Source organism: Oryctolagus cuniculus, chromosome 7 (assembly GCF_964237555.1).
Source record: "Oryctolagus cuniculus chromosome 7, mOryCun1.1, whole genome shotgun sequence".
Taxonomy (NCBI): domain Eukaryota; kingdom Metazoa; phylum Chordata; class Mammalia; order Lagomorpha; family Leporidae; genus Oryctolagus; species Oryctolagus cuniculus.
In genome coordinates, this window is record NC_091438.1 from 50,548,753 (window position 1) to 50,570,357 (window position 21,605).

The 21,605-nt window shown below is 45.0% G+C and overlaps 1 protein-coding gene across 32 annotated transcripts in view; it reads left to right on the forward strand.

The window, feature by feature from the left end:
• PDE4DIP (phosphodiesterase 4D interacting protein) overlaps nt 1–21,605 on the forward strand; it is a 233,807-nt gene that overhangs the window by 86,830 nt on the left and 125,372 nt on the right. For 29 of the 32 annotated variants that reach the window (XR_011390489.1, XR_011390490.1, XR_011390488.1 and 26 more), the window contains exon 4: nt 5,340–5,450. Coding sequence is in view for 26 of the 32 variants with exons in the window: in XM_017345940.3 (XP_017201429.2) it covers nt 5,340–5,450 (111 nt within the window). In the remaining 6 variants the exon portion in view is untranslated. Of the gene's footprint in view, nt 1–4,595; nt 5,451–21,605 lie in introns of those variants that run through there. The other 3 variants (XR_011390492.1, XM_070077800.1, XM_070077799.1) reach the window with 1 other exon arrangement.

Below are 21,605 nucleotides of genomic sequence, written 5' to 3' on the forward strand. Positions count from 1 at the left end.
AAAGACAGGGAGGAAGAGAATCACACAGCTATCTAGGGAACTAGCATACCATGCAGAGGGGTCACAGGCTCTGAGGACAGAGAGTGCCTGTGTTTTTGAGGGGAGCAGGAGAAACAGTGTGGCTGGGGCAGAGTGTGCATGGGAGAGACATGGCTTAAAGCAAAAGGTAAGAGGAGTGGTGAGGAGAGAGGCTCCAGGGCACCTGGGGCCTTGTGCCTTCTGGGCTGGTGAAACAATAGCACCTCCTGTTCTAGGTTGGACGAGAGGAAGCCACTGGGGCTTTCTAGTGCAGGAGTACTCTGACATATTTTCCAAGGATCACTGTGGCTTGTGCAAAACATAGGCAGTAGGGGAACAAAGCTGGGAGTGGGGCAACCAGGTAAAGGGGCTATTTAGATGAGTAGGGGAGAGGGTAGTGTCTTGGACAAGAGCGGTACAGGTACTAGTGGTGGTGGTGGGGGTAGGTGGAATATATAAAAGGGTACTTCAACAAGCTTGTGGAAAAATGGAAGTAAAGATAACTTTATTTTGGCACAAAAAAGTTAAATCCGTGCCTAGTTTGTTCATAATACACGTTTTCATAAATGTTTTTAAGACACCCTCATATGCATGGATTTCAAGAATTTTTTGACATCAAAATAAGTTTTGCTTTGAATTCCATTTTCCATGAGCTTTTTGAAGTACCCACATGTATTTACACATACCTATGAAGGCTCTTCAGAAATTTTGCGGAAAATGGAATTAAAAGGTAATGTGGGCTGGTGCCGCGGCTCACTAGGCTAATCCTCCGCCTTGCGGCACCGGCACACCGGGTTCTAGTCCCGGTCGGGGCGCCGGATTCTGTCCCGGTTGCCCCTCTTCCAGGCCAGCTCTCTGCTGTGGTCAGGGAGTGCAGTGGAGGATGGCCCAAGTGCTTGGGCCCTGCACCCCATAGGAGACCAGGAGAAGCACCTGGCTCCTGCCATCAGATCAGTGCGGTGCGCCGGCTGCAGTGCGCCGGCCGCGGCGGCCATTGGAGGGTGAACCAACGGCAAAGGAAGACCTTTCTCTCTGTCTCTCTCTCTCACTGTCCACTCTGCCTGTCAAAAAAAAAAAAAAAAAAAAAAAAGAAAAGGTAATGTGCATATTCTCTGAACTTCCTGAAGTATCCTTGTGTACAGCAGAATTAATTAAAATTGCAGACAGGTAAGATGTTGTGTATGAATGAGAATAAGTCAAAAATGACTCAAAGTTCATTCTGCACATTTTGAACTTTACAAATTGAAATGGGATCCAGTGAGGGAGGAGCTCTTCTGGGGAAGAGCAGAAGTTCAGTTTTCAGTGTCACAAGTATGAATGTCTATATTCACATGGATAGTTCTACTAGGAAGTTGGAAATCAAGTGGAATTCAGGGAAGAGGTCAGAGCAGGCCTAACAAGATTAGAAATTTAAGTGAACAAAACACCTCTATTCTAAAAATCACCACCCTAGCAAATCTAGTTTCTTTGAAACTATTAAAACCTATCAAGTTATAAGAACTATACAGGCAAACTAGCCCATAAATAGCTAAGGAAATCAGCAAAATATAATATTTGTGGAATATGTATCTATTAACCCTACAAATATTTAGGAGATGCTTCTGAAATTCTAGGCCACAAAAATACAGACACAAAATATGCCTTTCCAGGCTCAAAACCCTCTAGTCTGCCGGAGGTGATGTGACCAGGATGTGACAGCACAGTGTGATGGACCTCACTGGGGAGGGCTCCTGAGACTGCCGGGGAAGCCATAATCATTGACCCTTTCCTTTGGAGAGACCAAGTCCAGGAACAGTCAGATAACTCTAAAAGGTGGAAAGAACTCTCCAGGTTAACAAAAATAGTATCAAAGAGTAGCATATGCATACTTGCTAAATGTAAACTTTTGCCTTAGGAGTTCAGAAAGGAAATATTCTTTGCTGGCTGGGATAGCTAGGAAAGTTTTGCTTGGCTAGAATCCCATCTCAGACTTGGGGGAGAATCGAGGGCAGCATCTCTTGAAGCAATGTGACAGGGTTTTCCCTTTGTTCCAAGAGTGATGAGCTGGCTGTGAAGTGTTTTAAGAAAGAGAGGTGATGGGGGTGCTGGCGCTGTGGTGTAGCAGGTAAAGCCGTCACCTGCTAGTGCCGGCATCCCATATGGGTGCCAGTTTGAGTGCTGGCTGCTCCACTTCCAGTTTGCCTCTCTGCGATGGACTGGGAAAGCAGTGAAGGATGGCTCAAGTGCCTGGGCCCCTACACCCACATGGGAGACCTGGAAGAAGCTCCTGGCTCTTGGCTTTGGACTGGCCCAGCTCTGGCCATTGCTGCCATTTGGGGAGTAAACCAGTGGGTGGAAGACTTGTCTCTTTCTCTCTGCCTCTGCCTCTCTGTAACTCTGCCTTTTAAATAAATAAACAAATAAATCTTAAAAAAAAAAAAAAGAAAGAAAGGTGATGGAACAAGATGCAAGTTTTGAGAACTTGACTGTGGCTGTACTGCAGAGAATGAATGGCCAGAGTGATTCTGGTAGAAATGATAAAGGTCAATCAAAGAATCTTTGCTGTGAAGCTTATTGGGAGAATGGGACATTCAAATTGAGCTATGTAGCAAGGAGTTGGCTACATAGGGCTAGGTCTTGTGTGAGATGATTTGATCAGATTTGGGGGGTTGTTTGAGAGGGAAAAGTTACATGTCTAAAAGTTCGTAAAATCTTTAAGGAAGAAAGTGTGAAAAGAAAAAATGTAGAAGGCTGAGGGCTTACTACCATTTAAATACTCATTTCAAGGAGTAACCAGAAAAACTAAAAAAGAGGCCAAAGGGGTAGGAGCAGAACAAGGTATCAGGGCCTGAAAGGAAATAGACATAAATGTGCAAAAAGATTTAGGCTGGATAAGAATACTTTACATCCTTAGGCAGTTGTATTTCTCATAAAACTTTTATTAAGTTAACTTACATGATGAAAAAGAAATCCAAGTAGACTGCCAAAGTATGATTGAACACTAATCGAGGACTGGCAGGCTGGCTCCCCCCTGTGCAAGAGAGAAGTGATAATAACTAGATTTTCCCTCTAAAAATTTAGACCAGAAAAAGGCCTTACAAATCACCCATTTCTAGCCATTTCATTTTTATAAATGAGGACAATTAGGCTTCGAGAAAAGCACACCTCCAAGATCACACAGCTATTTAGTAACATCACTGGGGCCAGAAAAAGATTTTTGAAGTTTTAATTTAGACTTTTATCTTTTCCTCATGGTCCCTAGCTAAGACTGAATAAGAGTCATTTATTCTAAGATTTAATGAACATAGTTAAATGAAGTAAAACTAGTCTTCACACTGCAGGTTAAAACTTATTAGTGGGTCATGAAGTCAATTTAGAAGGTCACACCCAGAGAAATGTCACAGAACATTGCACGTAATGATGGTAACAAATTCTCATACATTTACGTGACACTGTGTGTGTACTGGATTGCAGATTAAAAGTGGAAAAGTTTGAAAAACATAGGTTTGGAGGGTTATAGTGTAAGGTATGTATCTTTTTTTTTTTTTTTAAGATTTATTTATTTGAAAGGCAGAGTTAGAGAGAGGCAGAGGCAGAGAGAGAGAGAGAGAGAGAGAGAGAGAGAGAGGTCTTCCATCCACGGTTCACTCCCCAATTGGCCGCAATGGCCAGAGCTGTGCTGATCCAAACCAGGAGTCAGGAGCTTCCTCTGGGTCTCCCACACAGGTGCAGGGACCCAAGGACTTGGGCCATCTTCTACTGCTTTTCCAGGCCATAGCAGAGAGCTGGATCGGAAGTAGAGCAGCTGGGTCTCAAACTGGTGCCCATATGGGATGCTGGCACTGCAGGCAGTGGCTTTACCCACTACATCACAGCGCCGGCCCCAAGATGTGTAACTTAACATAAATTGATCGGTGAATGGCTGCCCAGCTCTTTGGGTTGGGGCTATCTTCATTTTTGTGTCTTCCATGCTCAAATATACCACCTGGTGGGTCCTCAGGAGATTAGGAGTAGGATTATTATGAAGGTTTGAGAAGGACATGAAGAATGAAAGCAGGTAGGTTGGAGAGGGAGTGAGTGCTTAAATTAATTATGAACTTTTATCTTTTTTTTTTTTTCCAATCTAGTATTACCCTCAATCAAGAACCCTGTTTGGTATCTGTGCTTTGGTGTTGTCTCCCAGCCACCTTCCATGTCCCTGTGATGTGGTATAAATAATACTACTTCCTGCTAATGTTTCAGCTGTCACTCAAGGATCTTAAATTGCTTTAGGAGCAGGATCTGGTGTTGAGTGCCTGGCTGCACTTGGCAGGTGCCAGAGTTAAAACCCAGTGACTGGCTGAAATCTCAGGGCTCCTGGCGATGGCTCCTCTTGGGTCCTCCCACATTCTCTCCTCCCCATCCCCCTTCCATGGAGGAAGGAGCCCTTGACCTGTCGCTGTGTGTTTGTGTAACCAGTAAACAGAATTTGCAATGATTCCACTGAGCCAGAAGATTCCTCTGTTTTTGGGAGTGGCCATGATGAATGTGGGGGCGGAACGTGGTGATAAAAGCTAATAATAATGTAACTGGGAGGAGGTGTTAATAAAGCACAAGGAGGAAACCTGGGAAGGAACTAGTGAGAGAGGAGCTCTGGATCTTCAAAGGAAATCAGATTCCAGGAGTGAATAGCTCTGTAGACGGAAAGGGGATATTTCACCGCAGTCACCATATTGTGGGCCATTTTGTGCACACGTGCTCTTCTCCATAGCAACCTTATTTCTTCTGGCCATAGGGCTTTGGGTTTTTTGTCCAAATCAGTCACCAGGAGCTTAACTGCTCCCCTCCCTCTCCCCCACCCCTATTTCTTTCTTGTATTTGCAACCCCACTGCCACCCTGAATTATTCCCCATCCCCGTTTCCTGGAAGCTTCTGGGGGGGGTCAATCCTCTCTCTCCCAAGAAGCTGTTAACTGCCTACAGTTGTGCCTGGGAGGCTCCAGGAGGGTGGCAGCCTAGTCCCAGCTTGGAGTCAGGTTACACCACTTGTGTCTGAATTCACACAGCATGTTCCTCTGTCAGGGATTCCGCAAATATCTCCCCGAGGTAAAAAAGGAAAGTGCGCTGTGCTGCAGCACCCAGAGAGCCCCGTCCCAAGACCCGGAGAGCGCGCCAGCGGCTGGGGCCATGTCGCCGTAGCCCCGGCCTCGCTCGCGGTCCCGGTCCCGCAGCCTCCGCGCGTCCCAGCTGGCTCGCTTCATGCCGCGGTGCAGCAGCACCATGTTCCTGGGGTGAGGCCCTCTCGGGCATGCTGCTCCCTATGGGTCGCCCACCATGTCTAATGGATATCGCACTCTGTCCCAGCACCTCAATGACCTGAAGAAGGAGAACTTCAGCCTGAAGCTGCGCATCTACTTCCTGGAGGAGCGCATGCAACAGAAGTATGAGGCCAGCCGGGAAGACATCTACAGGAGGGTGAGTGCCTGGAGGGTCGCTGAGGGCAGGGCCAGGGACTGGGGCTGTGGCTGGGGCTGGAGCTAGGACTGGGGCCGGCTGGCTCGCCCGTGGCCATTCCAGGCCTCTCCTAGCTGATGCTGTGCAGGTCTGCGAGAGAGGTGGAGTCCAGGTCTGGTCACCTTTACATGATGTGACCTTGGTCAAGCTCACTTCACCTCTCTATGCATGTTTTCTGCTTCCCTTCTCTGTAGGGGGGCTGGCTCAAATGGAAACATTTCCAAGGCTGGTGTGGAACTGTGTGCAGCAGTCACCTTGGGAGCTGGTTTAAATTGGATTCCATCCAATCCCGGAGAGTCTGACGTAGTAACTGAAAGCTTGGATATGTGCATTTTTAAGCTAGTGGCAGAGGTGACTCATGCAGGTGGCTTCCAGGCCACATACGCTGCTAGAAAGGCCCCTTCTAGCTCTGGCTTCAGGGAGGCAGAGGACAATGCCATGGGAAAAGGCCAGGGGTCGAGGACATTTCTGTTCCTGGAGAGATTCATGTTTGTTGTTGAAGGTGACCAGACAGATAAGCTTTTTTTAAAAATTAATTAATTAATGAATTTTGTAAGGAATACAAATTTCCTAAGTACAACTTTAGGAATATAGTTATTCTTCCCACCATACCTGCCCTCTCACCCACACTCCCACCCTTCCTCCTCCTCTCGCTCCATTAAGATTCATTTTCAGTTAACTTTGTACACGGAAGACCAATTCTATACCAAGTAAAGGTTGCAACAATTTGCACACACAGTTACACACACAAATACAAACAAACAAAAAACTGTTTGAGAACTAGTTTTACAGTTAACTCTCATAATACAACTCATTGAGGACAGAGGTCCTGCATGGGGAGTTCGTGCACAGTGACTCCTGTTGTTAATTTAACAATTAACACCCTTACGTATGACATCAGTTCTTGACATGAACTGTCAAGGCTATGAAAGCCTTTTGAATCCACAAACTCCATCAGTATTTAGACAAGACCATAAGCAAATTGGAAGTTCTATCCTCCCTTTAGAAATAAGTACATCCTTTCATGGCCACTTCTTTCCACTGGGGTCTCACTCCTAGACATCCTTAATGTGGAACACTTTTTGCCACAGTGTCTTGGCTTTCCATGCCTGAAATGCAGATAAGTTTTTAAGACACCTTAGAATGAAGACGCTGGACTAGGGTGGGGCAGGAAAAGCACCTGCCCTGGTTGGGTGGCTATCTGGACTGGTGTGCAGGTCTGAGGGTGACATGAGATAGGACCGCAGTGAGAGGACATTAGGCTGTGGGTTACAAGGATTTAGCTTCCTAACTGGCCACCACCATACTGATTTCCTTGGTCCTCTTAGTCTCTGGGCAATCAGTGACATGGGACTGGTTGCCTTTGACTTTATCAGAGATTCTAAATCTCCAGCTATTCATAGCAGAGGACTCTATAGATATTATCGCATCCTCTGAGTGCCCTGCCCCTCAAGAAAAGGCTTGGGAAATTCGGAGGCTGCCAGATAACATCTTGGATCAGAGGATGCGCTGGTGTCTATGAAACCCAAATGAGGATTTGGTAAATAATACAGGTAGTAAAATCTAGGGGATTTAGCCCTATTTCAAATCTCTCCTGAATGTCCATGTTTTAATCTGAATTTTCCTGAAATCCGTGTGGACTTGCCTTTCATCTTTTACATGGCTGAATAGTGAATGTCATTGGAGCTACCAGGGGTCTACTAGGGTGTTACCAAGTCAGGGTTGGAAACTGCGGGAGATGGAAGATGAGTGGCAGTGTTTGCCTCAGGGCAGAAATACAGGATGAATTTGTTTGCTGTGCAGAGGGAGTGAGTTTTCACATTAGCTGTCTCCAAAGCAAGCAGCAGGAAGAAGCAATTTCTTAGATAATTTGAAGGCAATAATTTCATTTAGTTTAAGTCAAGTGACTCCTTGAATCACTTGGTTGCATCTTCTACTGTGTACTAGTTAAGGGAACAGTCTTCAGGAAACTGAAGAAACTCTGAGTAGGGTGTGAAAAGGCACCATTTCTCCTCTGGAACAGTGTGAATAATGAGATTGTAGTTGCTGCACAGGATGGGTGCATTGGGGAGTGGGTCATGCACATCGTCACATGCAGAAGTGACAACCCCTTTGCTAGGCTCCAGTATTGCTACTGAGTCCCATACAGGTGGTGGATACAGCCCTGTCTCTGCCTAGTTTTAGGTGTGAGCAGGTTGGTTAGTCAGGCAGCTATTGCTTTATATTTTATTTGAAAAGCACTACAGATTTAGTTCAATATCTTATTATTTGGGAAGCAGATTATATAAAACCATTATCGATCATTAATAGCAGCTGAAATTAGTCCACCATATTTCATAGCGATGAAGGGTTGGTAGACACCAGGCAGTTCCATTTTGATGGAAGGACAAAGGATTAGGAACCACTGAATCAGGAGCCCTGGAAGACCAGGGGGCCTAGATAAGTTGCCTACCCTCTCTGAGCCTGTTCCAGCCTCTGGAGATCTGGCATTAGAATAATGCCATAGGCATTGAGAATCACTTGTTGAGTGAATAGCAATCATGAAGATCAAAGCACTTTGCAGACTTAATAGCATCATGCTTCTAGGAGGGGATAATAGTTATATTCCTATTAATAGTAACAGTTATGATGATATTTAAAAGTGTAGGAGCTTGATTCTTTATAATCTCACTCATATATTGCTACAAGCATATATTTATTCCCATCTTGACTCCACAAGATCAGGAAGATTGATTAGCAGCAGTGTTGGTAAAGAGACATTGAGGGTAGTATGCCTAGCATCGCACGTAAATCAGATGGTTTCGACGAGAGTTTAGAACTCTAGTCTATTACCAAACCCAGCCTGATTTTTCTTTAGTGTTGGAAGGATACATCTTTAAAAACAAATAAAACAAAAACATTAAATCACACCTGAGTTAGCATCTGCAATAATCTGAGTGCTGTATTCATTATTCTTTTAAAGAAATCAGTGCTTATGAAATATGTTATGAGTTTATTGTGCATGGTAATTGTCACTGTTTTACATATTGCTGCTACTGCAGATTTTGTTGAGATATTTGTACTTAACAGTGAAAAATTACTGTTTTGGTGAGAGACAATCAAGCATTTCATCATGATGGTTTGGAGGAATGGATATATAGAGACCCTGGGATAAGAGAATGGGAGATGGTGCTATTTTTATCTTTTCAGGTGACAAGTCATTCTTCAGGTGGTTGATTGAAGTAGGGACTAAAAGAAATATATAATCTTTAATTGTAAAGGAAGCTGAAAGGATTTTTCTGTATCAGAGAAGTTATAAGAACTGGAGAGTTATATAAAAATTTAAGAATACCAAGTTTAAAACAAGTAATTGAAAAAGGAGTTTAGGACTTCTCCCCTTTAAGCTGTTCAGAGGACTGAAAGCAGCAATCTTAAGAATCATACTAACCATGGATTAATAAAGTAGAATTAAGTTATAAATAAAAATTGGTTCATTGAGACTGGCTACTTTAAAAAATATATTTATTTATTTGAAAGGCACAAATACACACACACACCACGTACACAGAAAAGAGAGAGACAGAGAGATCTTCCATCTGCTGGTTCACTCTTGAAATGGACAAAATGGGCATATCTGGGCCAGGCCAAAACCAGGAGCCAGGAACTCCATCCTGGTCTCCCACACGGTGGCACTTGGGCTGTCTTCCACTGCCTTCCTAGGAGCATTAGCAGGGTTGTCAATGGACTAGCTGGGACTCTGACATAGGATGCTGTTGTTGCGAGCTGAGGCTTAGCCTGCTGCACAATGCCAGTCCTGAGACTAGATACTTTTATAAATTGAGATTGTTTTAAAAGATTTTATTTATTTATTTGAGAGGTAGAGTTATAGGCAGAGAGAGGGAGAGACAGAGAGAAAGGTCATCCATCCGCTGGTTCACTCTTCAAATGGCCAAAACCACTGGAGCTGGGCCAGTCCGAAGCCAGGAGCCAGGAGCTTCTCCCACACGGGTACTTGGGCCATCCTCTACTGCTTTACCAGGCCAGAGCAGAGAGCTGAGTCAGAAGAGGAGCAGCCGGGACTAGAACCAGTGACCATATGGGATGCCAGCGCTGCAATTGGAGGATTAACCTACTGTGCCACAGCACTGGCCCCTAAATAATATTTTTTTTTTTAAAGAAGGCTGCCTACTATTTGCACAGATTAACTGGGACATACAAGAATTCGTCATGAAATTAAAAGATAAATTTATTTTTTTGCAAAATTGTTTTTCATCCAGCATTTTTTCATTGTATGCATTTCCCATGAAATTTTGAAGACCCTTTATACGCCTGTATGATAAGGTACTACTGTTCCTTCCTGATCACAAATATCAATTTTAAGTTCAATTTTTGGAGAAAGACTCTTTTGAACAGAAAAGGCAGGCAAGGGGGAAAATCCTCACAGAATATGTAGCTCCCAATCTGGAGCAAAGTAAAGTGAGAAAATGCTGCTGGTGGCCCACGGCTGAGAGTGTCCCACTCTTAGGGAGACTGGCTTGTTAGCATTTTGGGATAGCAGCTGCTGTGCTAAGTCATTTCTGGGTGGCAACTTGGCTGACATCCTCCTTATTGGTTACCTAATCCTACATCTTCTCATATTAGCTGAGTGCTGCCACTAGAAACATGCCTGGCCCTGGAATTTATGAAATCCACTGCTGTGTGGTAAACACCCATTCTCCAAACAGCACACAAAACCACCATCCAGTGTGTGTTGTCCATGATGACTACTTGTTAAACTTGTGTGTATTTACTATTACCCATGATTGCTAAAAAGAATTTAAGGTTCCATTCTAAGAGTAGAATTGAAAATCTGACAAAGCCAGATTTGGTAGCGAAAGTGAATATTGCCATCCTAGAACGGATAGAGTAGATGTTCAAATGAGATATGATTGATGCTGTGATAAGGTGAAAGTGGATTTCGCCTTTAGGTATGAGAGAGTTGTGTTCCATTGTTTTATGACATAAACTACCTGCCTTCTTTGAGATCAAAACTTCCTTGGCTGTTTCACTTTTTTTTTTTTTTTTTTTTTTTTTTGACAGGCAGAGTGGACAGTGAGAGAGAGAGACAGAGAGAAAGGTCTTCCTTTGCCGTTGGTTCACCCTCCAATGGCTGCCGCGGCCGGCGCGCTGCGGCCGGCGCACCGCGCTGATCCGATGGCAGGAGCCAGGAGCCAGGTGCTTTTCCTGGTCTCCCATGGGGTGCAGGGCCCAAGCACCTGGGCCATCCTCCACTGCACTCCCTGGCCACAGCAGAGAGCTGGCCTGGAAGAGGGGCAACCGGGACAGAATCCGGTGCCCCGACCGGGACTAGAACCCGGTGTGCCGGCGCCGCTAGGCGGAGGATTAGCCTAGTGAGCCGCGGCGCCGGCCGGCTGTTTCACTTTTGAGGTTGGATAATAGCTGAGCAATCTTTGAGGTTTATGTATAGCATACTTCTGCACCTGTGATAAAGAGCCTGCTGATTTCACTTGTCTACCAGATTGTCATTTCCCGCTGCGTTCTGCTAGTGCTGGGCTTAGCAGTAAAGAGCTCTGAACCAGACGGACCTGTGGGGGAATTTTGGTTCTATCACATACTTTTATCTCTATTAAGTTGGGCAAATACTGTAATTTTTCTGAGCTAAAACAGATGTAATAGTAATACCTATCTTAATGAATCTGGGAAAAGATTAGGTGAACCAATTAGCTGCACTCAGCATAATACCTATCAATAAATATTTAACAATTTTTGTGACAAGTTGAGAAAAGACAAAGTCATCCAGATAGGTTCACTTAATTGGACACATTTTCTCTGGACTATATTTTATTCCAAATTAGTTTCTTTTTTCTCAGTAGAGGATTTGGGACCATTTGTCATATCTCAGTTCTCCCCTTTTAGTTTGCCCATGTATAAATAACATCATATAATCTAAGTGTTCCCATTGCAGTAAAAGTGCCCGGCAGCCTCAGATACAAATATCCCTTCAGAGAAAACAGAAGAAAGCTTGGGTTTGTTAAATTTCTTTTTGGTTCCCTGGCTAATTTGCTTTAATACTGGCTTGGGATCTCTAGGCATGGAACAATATGGTAACAATGTGCAAGTACTTGCATATTAAGCACCCGAATAGGGAAATTCTGAAACCCCTTCAGGCTATAAGATTTAGAAACCTTGACTTGAATCAATGGAAAGCTATTAGAAAAGGATGAGTATCTCAGAGGGTCATCAAAATGTAGGGATGTAAGTTTTAGACTCAGTAAAGAAGCCTAAAATCATAATCTATTTATTTATTTATTTGTTTGTTTGTTTTTCATTTTTTGACAGGCAGAGTGGACAGTGAGAGAGAGAGACAGAGAAAGGTCTTCCTTTACCATTGGTTCACCCCCCAATGGCCGCTGCGGCCGACGCACTGCAGCCGGCACACCGCACTGATCCGAAGCCAGGAGCCAGGCGCTTACTCCTGGTCTCTCATGCGGGTGCAGGGCCCAAGCACTTGGGCCATCCTCCACTGCACTCCTGGGCCACAGCAGAGAGCTGGCCTGGAAGAGGGGCAACCGGGACAGAATCTGGCGCCCCGACCGGGACTAGAACCCAGTGTGCCGGCGCTGCAGGTAGAGGATTAGCCTATTGAGCTGTGGCGCCAGCCATAATCTACTATTTCTTAGCTATACAACTTCAGCCATGTCACTGAACTTCTGTGAGCCTTACTTTCCTAAATTGTGAATTTAGGAATGTGAATTCTTGACCTGCTTTCCTCCTTATATAGAGACATGTTTTAATGTATTGGTTATTAAATAAATGGAAAGGATTATTATTCCTATTGTGCATACCTGGGAACAAATAGTAGAGTTTGGACCTTCTCAGATTATTGTCTAATGTGACCGTTATGGCTGCTGTTGCCAGTTAATGGTTTTGTTCTTGTATTTAGTAGAGCTGACTCTGTTTTCTTTTTACAGTTGATTGCATCGTTTAATTAGATGCTAGTTTTTTTTTCCTTCTTTTTCTGTTTTACTTACATAAAGAAATAAGTATGGTAGGGAAGAGAGGAACATGCATAAAGAGGGAGAAAAGATTGTATTAGCCAAACTATTTTTTAACAGTTCTCTGGAAGTCCTATATGAACATGGTCCATGTGTGCCTGAATCTGTGTGCTCTTTGGGTGCTGATTTTGTCTGTAGTCTGAGAAGATGTGCTTATCCATTTCTTCTTCTTTGGGAGACGGAAATTAGAAAAAGGGAGATGCCATTCATTAAATATTTTTAACCAACTTCACACCCATTGGTGTGGATATTATATATTTAAAAACAAAATAATGGGGCTGGTACTATGGTGCAGCAGGTTAAGCTACCATCCACAGCACCAGCGTCTCATGTGAGCGCCAGTTGGAGATCTGGCTGCTCTGCTTCTGATCCAGCTCCCTGCTAGTGTGCCTGAGAAAGCACTGGAGGATGGTCCAAGTGGTTGGGCCCCTGCCACCCTTCTGGGAGACCCTGATGGAATTCCTGGATCCTGACTATGGCTTGGCCGGGCCCTTGGCTGATGTGGCCATTTGCATAGTAAACTAGTATATGGATGATCTTCCTCTCTTGTCTCTCCCTCTCTCTTTCTGTAACTGCCTTTCAGATAAATAAATAAAGTCTTTTTTTTTTAATTTGACAGAGTTAGAGAGAGAGAGAGAGAGAAAGAGAGAGAGAGAGAAAGGTCTTCCTTCCGTTGGTTCACCCCCCAAATGGCCGCCATGGCCGGTGCACTGCGCCAATCCGAAGCCAGGAACCAGATGCTTCCTCCTAGTCTCCCATGCGGGTGCAGGGGCCCAAGCACTTGGTCCATCCTCCACTGCCTTCCTGGGCCATAGCAGAGAACTGGACTGGAAGAGGAGAAACCAGGACTAGAACACAGCGCTCAGACGGGATGCTGACGCCGCAGGCAGAGGATTAACCAAGTGAGCCATGGTGCCAGCCTCATAAATAAAGTCTTTAAGGATTGGAGAAACCGGAACCCTTGTGCATTGGCAGTAGAACATAAAACGGTATAGCTGCTGTGGAAGATGGTATGGATTTCTCAAACTATTAAGCATGTGGTATAGCAGTTAAGACACTTGTGGTTTGCCTGCTTTCTGTAGTGGACTCTGTAGATTTGAGTCCTGGCTTTGCTTCTGATTCCAACATCCTGCTAGTGTGCACCTTGGGAGACTGCAGGTCACGGCTAAGAACTTGGGTCTCCACTACCTATGTGGGAGTTTCAGATTGAGTTCAAAGCTCCTGACTTCAGCCTGGCCCCATCCTGGCTATTGAGGGCATTTGGAGAGTGAACCCGCAGATGGAAGATCTGTCTCTGTCTTTCAAAAACCTATAATAAAGATTAAAAAATGGAATTAACAAAGAATCCAACAATTTTATTTTGGGTATATATCCAAAAGAAGTGAAAACGGTGACTTAAATAGAAATGAATCCGTTAACAGATGAATGGTTAAATAAAATGTGGAGTATGCATACAATGGAATACAAGTTAGCCTTAAAAAAAAGGAACTTCTGACATAAGCTCTAATGTGGATGAACCTAGGGGGCATTTTGTTAAGGGAAGCTAATCATAAAAGGGCAAATATCAGATGATTCTACTTATATAAGGTACCTAGAGTAGTCAAATAATAAATTCAGAAAGTAAAGTGGAGATTGCCAATGGGTGTGTTGGGGAGGAAGGAATGGGGAGGTAGTGTTCAATTCTACAGTTTCAGTTGGGGAAAAAGTTCTGGAGATAAATGATGCTGATAATTGCACCACAATATAAATGTACTTGATGCAACAACATCATAAACTTAAAAATAGTTAAAATAGAAAATTTTTTAAAAGATTTGTTTGTTTGAAAGGCAGAGTTATAGAGAGAGGAGAAAGAGAGAGAGAAAGAGAGAGATCTTCCATCTGTTGGTTAGCTCCCCCAAATGGCCGCAATGGCCAGGGCTGAGCCAGGCCAAAGCCAGGAGCTAAGAGCTTCATCCCTGTCTTCCACGTGGGTCCAGGGGCCCAAGGACTTGAACCATCTTCCACTGCATTACAAGGCATATTAGCAGGGAGCCAGATTGGAAATGGAGCAACTGGGACATGAACCAGCAAGCCATATGGGATGCCAGCACTGCAGGCGACAGCTTAATCCACTGTTCCACAGCACTGGCTCCCTGGAAATTTTTATGTTGCATATATTTTACAACAGTTTTTTTTAGAAACCAAATATTTTCATATCTGTCATAGTTACTTTAAAAATAATAGAATACCTGGGGGCCAGGATTGTGGTGTAACAGGTTAAGCCATGGACTGCAGTGCTGGTATCCCTTATGAGTGGTGGTTGAAGTCCTGGCTGCTCAGCTTCCAATCCAGCTCATTGCTAATGTGCTTGGGAAAGTGCTTGAGCCCTCGCCATTCTCCTGGAAGACCCAGATGGAGTTCCTGACTCCTGGCTTTGACCTGTAACAGCCCTGCAGGGCTGTTGTGGCCATTTGGGGGAGTGAATCAGAAGAAAGAAGATATTTCTCTCTCTCTGATTCTCCCTCTCTTTCTGTAACTCTGCCTTTCAAATTAATAAATAAATATTTTTTTAAAAAATGATAGAACTCATTGAACATAACCAAAGCCTTATTTCCTGTTTTTGCTTATTGTAACTTTCCATTTTAAAAAGAACTAGAATTAGAATTCATAATACTTTCCCATTGAGAAGAATATTTTTTCCTTGAATGCTTAAAATTGTTTTCTTCTAGTCATTGGGAAACTAATTCCAAATTAAATTCTGGAACCTAACTTAATTCTAATCCATTTTCAATTATCACCTTAAAATATCTGCATAGTATACTTCTCAATGCTTCATTACAAAGCCACTCCTTTTTATTAGTTATTTATATTCAGGTTTACACACTGATAGAAGTAGCTTACTGGGGCTGGTGCTGTGGCGTGGTTGGTTAAGCCTCCACCTGTTGCTTTGATTTGTTCTGAGAGGAGGAGCGCGGTGGGGGCAAGAGGAGCGTAGTCATCACACAGACACTGGGAGTTGGGTGAAGCAGGCAGGAGGCGAGTAGCCTGCAGACTCATTTATTTCAGTTGGTACAGCAGCTTATATAGCTGAGGCAGCCAATATGGTCAAGGGATGGTTTATGCCCTAACCAATCACAGCATGTTGCTAGGCAGGCTCTGTTGCCAGGTGGTTTCTGAAGCCATTTCTGAGTAACTGATGCTGGCTTGCCAGTGGCCATCTTGGCATGGCCTTTTCATTCCACCACATCCACCTGTGGCACTGGTTCAAGTCCTGGCTGCTCCACTTCTTATCCAGCTCCCAGTTGATGGCCTGGGACGTCTTGGGCCCCTGCACCCATGTGGGAGACCCAAAGGAAGCTCCTGGCTCCTGGCTTTGGATTGGCCTTGCTTTGGTTGTTGCGGCCATAAGGGGAGTGAACCAGCAGATGGAAGATCTTTCTTTCTGTCTCTCTCTCTCTTTGCCTATGACTTTGCCTTTCAAATAAATAAATAAATCTTAAAAAAAAAAAAAAAAAGAGGAGCTTGCTACAATTAAAGGGATAAGCATGCTAAATTCCTGTATCAAATATTTTCCTCATTTGAAATATCACTGTGGCCATTCATTTTTTTTTAAAGATTTGTTTTATTTATTTGAAAGAAAGAGTTACAGAGAGAGGTAGAGACAGAGAGAGGTCTTCCATCCACTGGTTCACTCCCCAGATGGCCGCAGCAGCCAGAGCTGAGCCGATCGGAAGCCAGGAGCCGGGAGCCAGGAGCCAGGAGCCAGGAGCTTCTTCCTGGTCTCCCACGCAGGTGCAGGGGCCCAAGGACTTGGGCCATCTTTTACTGCTATCTCAGGCCATAGCAGAGAGCTGGATCAGAAGAGGAACAGCTGGGACTAGAACCAGCGCCCATATGGGATGCCGGCGCTTCATGCCAGAGCTTTAACCCGCTACACCACAGTGCCAACCCCATTCATTTATTCATATTTGCACACATGCATTCATGTATTCAATCAAACATCTATTGATTATTTACCATATGCTTGCTGTTGTGCTAGATGCTGGTGGACAATGATGTCAACAAATTTAAATGGTATCATAAGGGCTACCATAGAGGTATGTACAAATTGTTCTATAGTACTAAGAACAATAAAACCTACCAGTAAAGTCTTGTTCAGTTGTGTATAGTTTAAATCAAATATCTTTTTAAAAATATTCATTTATTTGCTTCAAAGGCAGAGTTACAGAGAGAGGGAGAGAAAGAGATCATCCACATGCTGGTTCATTCTTAGATGGCCACAACTAAGCTAAGAGCCTTCCGGATCTTCAGTGTGTAGCAGGGGACCAACGACTTGGGCCATTCTCTGCTGCTTCCCCAGGCCCATTAGCAGGGAGTTGGATCAGAAGTGGAGCAGCGGGGACTTGAACCAGTGCTGATATGGGATGGCAGGTGTCTCAGGCCCCAAATAAACCTTTAATGGGGAAAGGCATTTCAAAGAGAAGAAACAGAATATAGGGCAGGGAGGGACTTGTCTTGGATGCTTCTCTTCCGATCCAGCTCTCTGCTTATGGCCTGGGAAAGCAGTGGAAGATGGCCCAAGTGCTTAGGCCTCTGCATCCATGTGGGAGACCCAGAGGAAGCTCCTGGCTCCTGGCTCCTGGCTTCAGATTGACCCAGCCCTGGCCATTGTGGTGGTTTAGGGAGTAAATCAGCAGATCGAAGATGTCTATCTCTCTATCTCTGTAACTGTGCCTCGCAAATAAATAAATATAATCTTAAGAAAATTAAGATTTATTTTGATACAGAAATTGAATTCCATGTGTAGTTTTTTATAATATGCATTTTCTGTGAACTTTTTGAAGACCCCTTATATGAAAGGCACAGAAGCATGAGAAGTGTTGTGTGTCTGGTCATCTTCCTGGTCATTCGGTGTGGCTAGAACATGTGGTCCCAGGGTGGGGGTGGGTGAGGGTGTTGGGGCTGGATAGGTCAGTAAGGGGCAGAGCATGGAGAGCTTTGAGTTTATCCATTCATTCACTGGTGCCCACTATGGATTTCAAGTAACAGGCTGCAAGATGAGTCCAACCCAGGAAGCAGAGTGTGGTAAGAGGTGGTAGTAGCATTATATACAAAATATAAAGGCAGTCAAATGTGGCCTTGCATCCCAAATGGATAGAGCAGATGGAAGGAAACTCTTCAAAGGATGCCTTGAGAAAATAACTTCTGAGCATTGTCTTCAAAGATAAATAAACCTTAGCCAGTCAATGGATGCAGTGGAAGGAGGGTTTTTGCCATAGGCAGAAGCCTAGGGGCAAAGAACCAGAGGACGTGTGAGCAACATTCTAAGTGATTTTGTGTTGCCGAGTTAAGGAGCACAGAATGAACCTGAAGGGTTTGCAGGGCAAGGTGCTTTGTGGCATTTTAGTGTGAGGGTGCTAAGGAGCCACTGCTGGGCTTTAAAGCACAAAGAGCACACTAGATTCCTCGGTCGAGGGCAGACAGACAGGTAAGGGGAGTGGGAAGTCAGAACAGACCCACTGAGCCGGCGCCGTGGCTCAATAGGCTAATCCTCCACCTTGCGGCGCCGGCACACCGGGTTCTAGTCCCGGTCAGGGCGCCGGATTCTGTCCCGGTTGCCCCTCTTCCAGGCCAGCTCTCTGCTATGGCCAGGGAGTGCAGTGGAGGATGGCCCAGGTGCTTGGGCCCTGCACCCCATGGGAGACCAGGAAAAGCACCTGGATCCTGGCTCCTGCCATCGGATCAGCGCGGTGCGCCGGCTGCAGCGGTGGCCATTGGAGGGTGAACCAACGGCAAAGGAAGACCTTTCTCTCTCTCTGTCTCTCTCTCTCACTGTCCACTCTGCCTGTCAAAAAAAAAAAAAAAAAAAAAAAAAAAAAAAAAAAAAAAAAAGACCCACTAAGCAAAGACAAAGGAACAGAGGGGAGGGGACCGACCTTTGAACATTTTAGGAGGTTAAATATCTATGAGACTTGGTGCCTGATTGGGATAAGAGAATTGGAGAGGACTGAGGAAGACTGCCAGGCTCTTGGCTAAGACAGACACATTTTGTAGGCTGCTGGTCTCTGAGTTCAAAATGAGTGGGCTGAACCAGTCTTGACACTGAACCCCCTTCCAGCTCTGAAGTTCCCTGATTCCGGATGACCTCTTTGACTGTTTTCCCCTCTTTCCCCCAGCTCAGTCTCTCCACTTCTGTCTCTGTTGGCTTCTGGGATGGGTGGTGCCAGCAGAAGTGAGATGGCTTCAGAACTGCCAGCCAGTGTCGGGAAAACCTAGTGCTGTTACCAGGCAGCTGGAGTTATAATTAGCACAGTTACTAGGGACAAGCTGAGATTCTGTAAGCATTCAGTGCCCGAAGCAGCTTTTCCCGACTGAATGAGTTCACTTTTTTGCAGTAGCAAAGTGGGTATGGATGGGGTATTTTTAATGTGTTTTTTGGAAGATTCTGTTTTTGCTCAGAGTACAGGATATGTTAAAAGAGAAAATGTGTTTGTGTTGGGGTTAATCAACAGGTTGGATCTACATTTGGGTAGCTGAAAAAGAGACTTACTTTCACCTGAAGGGAGATAAATAAAAACACAGAATCTGTGTGTAGAGCTTGAGAGGATCTTGAAGATCATCTCTATAATTCCTCCACTAATGACAAAGTCATTTGCCTAAGGTCAGACAGCAAATTAGAGGTCAAGCTGAGATAGCAGCCCAGTGGCCTAACTGCCTGTCCAGGCTGCTTGTCATGACTTTGATCTTAAAGAAAAATTCCAGAAATGTATGTGCTTGTTGGAAGTTGTTTTTTTCCTTCCCTGTTGCATTTCTTGCCTAAAACAGAACATTTACACAGCAGGAGCCAGAGTAATTCACAGATAAATGATTCTGTACTCTGCGCCTGCTGCCAAAAGAAAATATTTAGTTCCTCTCTGGGAGTTTCATCGGTGTTTTCAAAAGCCACCGTGAGCATTTTGTGTTTTCTCTTTGCTCTGCTTCCTGCGCTGGCCTTTGCCATCTCATCTAAGCATGTCCAACAACCGTGCAGAGAAATGAGGCTCCATTGTACCGGAGAAGACACAGTGGGGGCTGGTCCAGACTTGAAAGGGGCCGGCCCTATCGTGTTAAACAGCAGCTAATCCACCCACACACCGAAGCGATGGTCGGCCTCGGTACATGCCGTTCTGTGGAGAGCTATGTGATAGGCAGGTGGCTTTTTGCCAAGCAACTTCAGAAGAGACTTGGGCCCACACTGGGCAGTTACCATCCCTGCTATTTGGGAACTTGGCTGGAAGAGGTTAGGACTGAATGAAAGGCACAAGCTGTTTTGTTAATGCCACCTTTTCATCTCCCAACCTCATGTTAGCCCTGCTGCCCTGAAGGGCTAACAGCCGCCTCTACAAGCACACAGGGCCTGCAAAAGCCCACATCGAGGCTTGGGGAGGGGAAATCCTTCTCTAAGTCCCTGAGTGAGTGAGGGGAGGCTGCAGTGAGAAGCCTGTGATGGACGACTGCAGAAGGAGCGTCTAGGCACTGGTACAAAGCTGGAAGTAAGCCATCCCTTCCATGTCCCTTTCTCCTCATAAGTCTCCCACCTACCTGAGGCCAGACGGGTAGCTTGTGACTCTCAGAGGTTCCATGAGAACTTTCTGTCCTGGCTCTCTCCAGTTAAGTTGAGTGTCTTCTGGCTTTGCCCATCTAGCACTTACTCAATCAGTGACAGCAGGGTATGTTGTCATCCCTCTGCTCCCAAATCAGGAACTATTGGGCTCAGAGCTAGAAGCCAGGGTCTTCCCTGCACAGATATCAAAAATGAAGGCATCAAACGTTTGGGGCTCAGAGGAGCAGTCCCTTGGAGGTGGAGAGCAGTATGCATGCTGAGCCTTATTCTTTCCCTCCAGCCCCTTCCGGTCTGCGGGAGCTTGCTGCCAATCCGTTTGGAACCTCAGAGGACTGAGTCAGGATAGTAGGAACCAGTCCCTGCCATCTTTTGCAGAGCTGGGGGTGGGAGCAGAGGAGTCCCACAGGGGTCACATAAAGGGGCTTGCATGAATTGTGTAAGTAGAGAGTGGTGATATCAATTAGGAATGAATTCAACTTCAGAATTTCTATTTGGCCCTCAACTGCCAGCTTCTACTTTCTCTGTTCCCTGTCTCCTCTTCTGTTTTCTCTGCTTATTTATGGGACCAGACTCTTTCACAGTGCCCAAAGACCTTCAGATAAGATGCCGAGGGTGGGAGTTGGGGTGGGGGACAGCCCTAGATGTCTTCTATCCTTTGTAGCTACTTATCTCAAGGAGAGGTTTCTAGACCTAAGTCTTGCCCCACCTTCTGCTGTTAGTATTCTCTCAACTCTTGGGCTCTTTCTGTCCTTACTTGCCCCATATCCTCCATCCCCTTTCCCCCAGTTCTCTCAATCACATGGCAAGTCAATGCTAAATGCTAAATGTTTCCTATTTAAACCCTGTGGGCGGGGTGGGCATTGTGACGCCAGCATCCCATGTGGGCACCAGTTTGTGTCCCTTTTCTGATCCAACTCTCTGCTTTGGCTTGGGAAAGCAGTAAGAAGATGGCTCAAGTGCTTGGGCCCCTGCACCCACATGGGAGACCTGGAAGTAGTTCCTGGTTCCTGGCTCCGGCCTGGCACAGTTCCAGGGGAGTAAGCCAGTGGATGGAAGACTTTTCCCTCTGTCTCCCCCTCTCTCTGTAACTCTACCTCTCAAAAGAAATAATAAATAAATAAATAAATAAATCCTGTGGGAGAAGAAATCCAGGTTGTGTTTGCTATGAGCTAGGCACTACAGTATGCATTTTATACATGTTTAGTATGAATCACATGATAGCCATATGAATTCAGTGTCTTATCCCCCTTTCTAACCAAATTAGCCAAAAATAGCCTCAAGGAGTGTACCTAGTATTCCATAAGCTATATGGCCTCATTCTGCAGTTAATAAACAAGGTCTTGGAACATTCTGTAGAATTTAGTCACTCTTTCAGATGCAAATAGTGTTTTTCAGTGAATAACTGCAGGTGTTAGGTCTCTGAGACAAAGGGAGAAAGCAGTATCTGTTTTCACAGTGACTTTCACCAGGATTGTGGCAAGAAGAGGTAGCAATTGTCTC